This window comes from Seriola lalandi, unplaced genomic scaffold (genome assembly GCF_002814215.2).
Source record: "Seriola lalandi dorsalis isolate HSWRI2012SDOR001 ecotype SW California unplaced genomic scaffold, Sedor1 jcf7180002054985, whole genome shotgun sequence".
NCBI classification, from domain to species: domain Eukaryota; kingdom Metazoa; phylum Chordata; class Actinopteri; order Carangiformes; family Carangidae; genus Seriola; species Seriola lalandi.
This window is the reverse complement of record NW_019525534.1, coordinates 844,799-852,104: the sequence shown is the minus strand read 5'-3', so window position 1 is coordinate 852,104 and position 7,306 is coordinate 844,799. Positions and strand designations below refer to the sequence as shown.

At 37.3% G+C, this 7,306-nt stretch overlaps 2 protein-coding genes across 2 annotated transcripts in view; both read right to left on the bottom strand.

The window, feature by feature from the left end:
- Positions 1–666: 666 nt before the first annotated feature.
- Positions 667–5,712, bottom strand: psmb4 (proteasome 20S subunit beta 4). The gene is made up of 8 exons (XM_023396957.2): positions 5,553–5,712; positions 3,489–3,615; positions 3,321–3,400; positions 2,986–3,132; positions 2,827–2,908; positions 2,560–2,676; positions 1,822–1,910; positions 667–830 (listed from the first exon to the last, which is right to left on the bottom strand). Exons 1-8 carry the CDS (start codon positions 5,675–5,677, stop codon positions 818–820), a joined length of 780 nt encoding a protein of 259 aa, XP_023252725.1. The 5' UTR covers positions 5,678–5,712; the 3' UTR covers positions 667–817.
- Positions 5,713–6,974: 1,262 nt separating this feature from the next.
- LOC111647349 (saxitoxin and tetrodotoxin-binding protein 1-like) overlaps positions 6,975–7,306 on the bottom strand; it is a 3,720-nt gene continuing 3,388 nt past the window's right edge. Inside the window, exons 5-6 of the mRNA XM_087171338.1 lie at positions 7,241–7,302; positions 6,975–7,109 (exon numbers count right to left, since the gene is read on the bottom strand). Coding sequence (XP_087027464.1) covers positions 7,060–7,109; positions 7,241–7,302 — 112 coding nt within the window. The 3' untranslated portion in view covers positions 6,975–7,059. The remainder of the gene's footprint in view (positions 7,110–7,240; positions 7,303–7,306) is intronic.

Below are 7,306 nucleotides of genomic sequence, written 5' to 3'. Positions count from 1 at the left end.
GAGCAGAATTATTTTTCTGACAGGGATTATTCTGATTGGACGCGTTTTCCTGGTCTGCCCAGTTACAAAGCAGATGAATTTATCTCGTGAAATCTGCATAGCAACAGCCGCCTGTTTAGACAATGAAAGCGAAAGTGCTTCAAATAAACATTTAATAATGTATTAAACGTGTCTCTTTGTTGAAATATTATACAATTCAGAGACAAACAGAGAAGGCACAAACATAAATAGGCTAGCTTTACATATGCAATCTATATTAACATAAGGCGAAATGCTTTTTATTTACTGTTGTATTGTTGATTATTTTATGGACCAAATTTACTATTTATCTAATGTCTCAGGGGAAATAAAACCATTTTATCAGGAAACTGAGAATTTTAGTATGAATTACAATGAAACAAATATTTTATATGTATGTATATTTAAAAAAGCCCAGTTCTGATGAGATATAAACTGGAAATGGTTCAAAATCTATGTACAAAACACTGATCAAATGCACCCAACACATTATAAATAGTTATTAAATAGTGCTGTCCAACTATAAGTAATATGAAATATAGTGTGATGCATAATTAATTGGGCAGAAATGTACATGTTTTTAATGTTACAGCTTTTGGGAGGTGACCAAATCTGAACACACAAGACAAGAAAAAACAGAAAACAAGCTTTTTTTGATTTATGACATTTATTTCCATTATACAAAAGAGACACTGAACATCAGAAAAAACCTAAACTGTAATAGATAAGATGCATGTGAGCGGTCATTGGTTGTGATGCAACAGAGAAAGAGCGAGGCCTCATCAGTCGCAGCTCGTCTTCATTCAAACCCGCTGCAGAGAAACAGAGACACGAGTCAATACTAAGTGACGCCAGAATCAAGAGGAAACACTATCAGAAATACTTAAAAATTTGAATTATTAAGACTCTTTCATTACAAAACATCCGGACACGGTTTGTATCAACAGAGAAATATGGTGAATTCTATCTTATCTTATTCTTATCTATTTCATTCAATCAATCATCTATTATATGTTACCAAGTGGTATATGTGCCTTTGATGAAGCTATGCTGTCTTGCTGAAGGGACAATAAGCTATCAATTCTCAATCCCTCCATCTGCTTCAAGGTAAAAACCCACAGATGCCACCTTTTTGATCAAAGCCACAACATTTTGAATGTGAAGTAGCTGCAGCACATGATGTATATGTTAGTCCTAAATGACAAGTAACTGCTAGACTACATCTGTATGTGGAAGGGGGATAGCACCTGTCGTTTAATTTAATCGAAGATTTCAGGGAGTGTCCTGCACCAGGTCGAGATGTGGGGTAAACAAATATTTTCATTTTAATTCACAGGTAAAAAATTAAATACATGCAGGTTAGCAGCAGGTGAACTACACTACACTTTTTTTTTTTTTTTTTTTTTTTTTTTTTTAAAACATCTAAACCAGACCAATTTTTTGTGTGAATTCCCACGACTTCCTTTTATCATCAGTCCAGAACTGAGACAGCAGCTGACTGTCGGCAGCATTCAGTGATCACTGCATCATCAGTTGTCTTTGTGTCTCTGCATTAGATCAACAGGTGGGAGCTAACTGACACTTCTGCATGAGACAGGGCATCATGTAAACCTCGAGTAAAAACAACCTGGATGAGTTTAAAGTGTGTGACTGTGTGTTTTATTAACAGGGTGGTTCCGGGTTTGTAACATCGGACCCGTGCAGGACTGTGGCATCGTCTTAGTATTGAGGAAACCATGTATATAGCTGTTGGAGCACTTGTTTCTGTTTCTCAGGGTCCAGAGCTGTGACTTTAGACCCTACCTGACCATATGAGCGATGTCCCAGTTGGTTTCAGAAGACAGAGGACCAATGATCTCCACGCCCTCCTCTGTTACTATGGCAATCTCATGCTAAAATAGAAAACAATTGTCACATCAGTCATTCAGAGCAAATAAAACATCCACTTCAAACTGTCAAAATAACTTTCTGTGCAGTTCTGTGGTGTAAAAATGTCAAAGGTAACAGCACTGTGTTTTACTCTTCTTGTTCAGCTTTTTGGAAAAAATAAAACTTTGACATTTTGAATAAAAACAACTATTTAAATAAATAATTGTTTGCCAAATAAATAAATATCTATATATAAACAAGTAATTCACCCCTGACTTGCACAGTTTCATCAACAATTTCTTCATTTATGGTTTTGTTAAAGAATCGTTCTATATATTGTATGTTGTGGACTGTGCTTTATTACTTGAAGGATTCATACTATCAGTGTTGTTGCAAACTGAATCGCAGGCTGAAGCTGAAAACCAGGGTTTGTCTGTTTCATCTCTGACTGCATCCAGGAACACTGGTGTGTGTGGTTAGAGGTTTGTCAGAAATGCTCTCTGCACCTGTAACCACACCCAACAGTGATGTCACAGTGTCATGGAGTACACATGACATCACTGTAGCCAGGTGAGAGGTTCAAAGCAAAGATTTTCAGGGGTCTTTAAAGTCTGGTGTGACTTTAAAACAGCAGACCTGAGATCAGTTACTGGAGAGGTGAAGTGAACTCACCCTGTTGTAGGAACGAGCGTCTCTGTAGTAAAGCACTTTGAGGCAGCGCTCCACCAGGTCCCGAGCCTCCTGCTTAGTGATCTCCACCTTGTTCTCCAACACCTCCCTCATCAGAGGCTACACAAACACACACACACACACACACACACACACCCCCATACACTAACTGTTTCTTTTTCATTCCATTAATTACATAACATAAGCTGCACTCAAACAGAAACACTGTCTCTAAATGTCACCAAAAGAAAGAGAAGCACAACTCTTTACCTGAGCCAAGTATGCTCCAAAGCCAGTGGCCACTGTGGGAGCCTCATAGGCCACACCCAGCTTGTCCACATAACCGAGGAAACTAGACAGAAGTTTGGTTGGTTAATTATCATGTAAAAACCACACAAGCAGACTGAAGGAACCATTCTGAGCTCTCACCTCTCTCCATTGTAGAAACCTCCAATCACCACGGTGTTCCACAGAGGATTCATCCTGCTGCGACGGTTGTACATCACTCTGGTCAGCCAAGAGTGGACCGCCTTCGGACTGTAGCTGTGACCATCACCCAGCAGCTCCTCATCGATCCTGAAAGAGAGAGAGAACAGTGGATCAGTTTTCCTTACAACTGTCTCCTGACATCTGAAAGTTAGACAGTTTAAAACAGAAGACCATAATACTTTGTAATAGGTATTTTGACACTCTGAACCACAGAGAAAAAAAATGTTAAGACAAAGATGGGTCGCATTTGTGTTGGTATGAGATCAGCAACTTACACCATCTGTTCGATGACCTGTTTGAGATACTGGTAGTCGGCGTAGTCTCCTGAAGCTCCAAGGATGGTGTTGCTGTTCACCTGAAACAGAAATACCTCTTCAGTATTGCTCAGACAGATCACGTTCATTCACATCTACAGCTCACATTTTGTCAGCAGTGATCGTCACCTTCATGAGGCGGGAGATGTTCCTGAATCGAGCCAGAGAGCCGTACGATCCTAACATGTCTGCCGCGATGATGACGCCGCCGGTGAACTTCACACCGAGCACCGACGTCCCGGTGACCATTGGGTTACTGTAGAGAGAGATAGGAGGTTATTTTATCCTCAGCAACAGTCTGCTGTTTTAGTGCTGCACTGATGATTTAAATCAAATATCTGCTCTCATTCTGATCATTTCAGAAAGAAAACATTGAACCAACTCATTCTTCAAGCTCAAGTTGCAGTTCAATAACATGCTAATTATTTCCACAATTTAATAATTTTGTCAATAAAATGTAAGAAAATTGTGTAAAATAATGGATCCCACAGCCCAGTGTGATGTTTTCATATTGCTTGATTTACTTGATCAACACCTCAAAACCTAAATATATTCAGTTTATTGTCAGATACGACAAAGAAAAGTATCAAATGATTGCATTTGAGAAGTTGCAGCCAGGAAATGTTTGATTATCAAAAATAGTCGCAGATGAATTTTCTCTCGATCGAGTAATCAATAAATCTTTGCAGCTCTATTATTTTTCATAAAGATGTAATGAATACTTTCTGATATTGGCAGGGCCATGTGAGGCAGTCATCTCTGCTATTAACTTTGGGCACTTTGATTACAACATATATTAATATTGTGTAAATTAAATTAAATTAGATCAATTTAAAATTAAGACAAGATGAAACTAGAGACCTAGAGATGGGATTACACTGTCAATGTTGACAGACCACACCGATTTTCAAACTCAACCTTCATTTTGATCTCAATACAAAGCAGTAAAGTTTCATGACTGTATCTTACAGGTTGTGACACTATCACGGTGACAAAATCTGTTCATAGACAGGCACCTGCCAAAGTACTCAAGACCACCTCTGTGGAAGTTCCAAGTAACATTGAAAACATTACCATCCCCACTGTTATAGGTGGAAATAATTGGTATGTAAAAACATTGTCAGATCTCCAGATTTCATTCACAAGTGTATACAGATTTACACATACTATTCTGTGCTATGTCATAATTGGAACTGCAACAATTAATCAGATAATCAATTTGTAAAAAAAAAATAAAAAATTACTCAGCAGCTACTTGATAATCAATTAATCATTCAAGTCATTTTCAAGCAAATATTCGAAACACCTGATGGTTTCAGGGTCTTAGATTTGTGATAATTTGCTACTTCTTTGGGCCTTATCTTATCGTGGAATATTATTTTTGGATTTTGGTGTTAGCCACACAAGATATCTAATCACCATACTGCAGTGGGCATTTTGCACAATTAATCAAAAAAAAAAAAAAAAAAATTGGCAGATTTATCAATATTGATTATCATTTCAACACAAGTTCTGCTACACATATTAAATATCCAGTCACGGTTTACTGACTATTCAGTTTGTTTTAAAAAGGTGATTCAACCGTAGTTTCACTAAAGCAGCTTAAACTGTGCCAACTATTTTATTCTGAGGTGTTTGTGATGTTTAGTTCACCCAGTGGACAGATGTATTAGGATGATGTTCCTAATATTTACTAATTTTAGGAACATCATCCGAGTAAATAATAAATCTATCAACGTCACTCAGAGCTCCATTTAATCCGTTTCCTACGTGAGATAACAAGAAAAAATACAATAAATACAATTTAAAACACATTAATTTGACTTCCAGAAGAGTTAAGATTAGTTAGGTCCGAGTTTCAGGTCTGGAAAATATAATTAATATGAGGCAAGCTACCACAGCTAACAATTAGTCAGCAAAACGGAGACAAACAGAACAAACTGCGGTATTTACAGCTTTAAAATCGTCAATAGTAATTCTCACTTGTTCATTTAATGATTAAAAAGTCATCAAGTGTCTGTGCTGAGGAGCAATAACTGGAAGAACAAGTGTAAACCGACTGTTAGCTTAGCATTAGTTAGCATCCTCCATGATGATACAGCACAGCGGCGGAGCGCAAACCGAAACCGACAGCGGAGCTCCGGCTTGAATTAACGGTAAACGGCTCCAATTTTGTTGGAGCGGATCACTCACAGTGTGTGTCTGACCGGCCCGCATGCTGTTCCCGGTCCACTGCTGCTGCTGCCACCGGGGAAAGAATAAAATTGCCCGGGCTTTGGTCCGTCTTCCCAGAAGTTGAGCTTCAGACCGCACTCCATGTTGAATATCTGGGGGAAGTTACGACACAGCGTCTTCTTGACGAGCTGGTTAGACGTCACGGGGTGGAGCTTTACTGCCACCTGCTGTTGGGAGGAACAACAACATGAGTTTTTCGCAAATTGACTGTGTATAAAGATAAATAAAAAAAGGTATACAGCAAATATATATAATGTGTACATATACAATATAAATATACAATATGTGTATATATATATATATATATATATGTTATACCTCAAATGACGAAAATGACTCAGCAATGAAGGATGCACCAATTGATAGTTGAGGGACATGACATGTCAATAACATGTCACTGTGCTTTCACTGTCACCTTAATCTTCAATTATACTATCTTTATATCTATATATATATATATATATATATATATATATATATATAAATGGATATTCCCAGTTTTCAAATAAGATAACACAAAGTCTGTATTTTATACAGCAATATTCAACTCTTGAAATGAAACTAAAATGACTTAAAACCATTATGAGAATCCATTTAGCAGGTAACAAAACACAGAAAAGTAGATACTGGAAATTAAATGACAATGTATTACATACATATTTTATGATTTGTTGAAAACAACAGGAGAAATTATATTTGGTGATAATGAAATAATAAAAACAATATAACTAAATAAATTAGTGTTATGGATGAAATAAATACATTAATGGTTAGAATTGATCTTTCAGAGGAAGAAGAGACAACCTTGAAAAGACACAGACAACACATTGAAATGACTGAAGGAGATTTTTGGAAATAAGGGAAAGAAACTCCAGCTACTAAATAATATCACTGCCCCTAAAATCAACCATAACATCATTTAAAGTATTTCAACATTTCAAAATATAAGCTTAAAATATTTGTAAATGTTGTTACAAAATTGTGTAATCATGTAATTTTCATACAGGAGCTCTGCTGCCGGGAACTGGATCATAAACACATTTGTTCCCAATGAAATTCTACACTGGAGTAAGAAGATTAATCTATAAAGGAATAAACAGCTGTTTTAGAAAAATTGAAAAACTTGTTACTGCAGACAGTCACTTATTAATGAATTTCTGTCTGAAGTTAATTTCATCAGTCAACACAGCACTGGAGTTTCTGATCCAGGTGTTTATTCATGAAGGACATAAGAAATTATGGTATCTAGGAAACATCTGGATGTTAGTACATTTCCCCATATTACCAAAGAAAACCAGATAGAGACATCTGTGTGTGGTAACAAGTGTTAGATGATCTTATAATGTTCTGCAGCCTCTGGAAAGAAAAACACGTTCAGGCTTCAGTATCTGTTTTTATTTTATTTGTGAATGACTTTTCTCCCAGACATCGTCACTTCGTGGTTCAGCACGTTGATCATCTCCTCTCAGGACTCTTCCTGCTTGGCCTCTGGAGAAGACTTCTTATGACAAAAATCTGAGAGGAGAGGAGGGTCACTTCAGTGTGATTAAGTTGCACGGGCATTGTTTTCTATCCACCTGACTACACCTGTATCTTCACACAGAGATTTCACAGAAACACGTCAGGGAGCTGGACGAGTCACTGACCTGCGGCGCCGTCGTAGCTGAACGCTTTGTCATGAGGGAATCCCAGACACTCGGCCTGTTTCCTGT

Bases quoted from the DNA above. Each gene is read 5' to 3' on its own strand.
- psmb4 (XM_023396957.2), bottom strand. From the start codon at position 5,677: ATGGAGTGCGGTCTGAAGCTCAACTTCTGGGAAGACGGACCAAAGCCC. The intron at 2,909-2,985 runs GTGAGAGCTCAG...ACTTCTGTCTAG, and splicing joins GGTTTCTACAATGGAGAGAG to TTTCCTCGGTTATGTGGACA. The intron at 2,677-2,826 runs GTAAAGAGTTGT...GTGTTTGTGTAG, and splicing joins TTGGAGCATACTTGGCTCAG to CCTCTGATGAGGGAGGTGTT.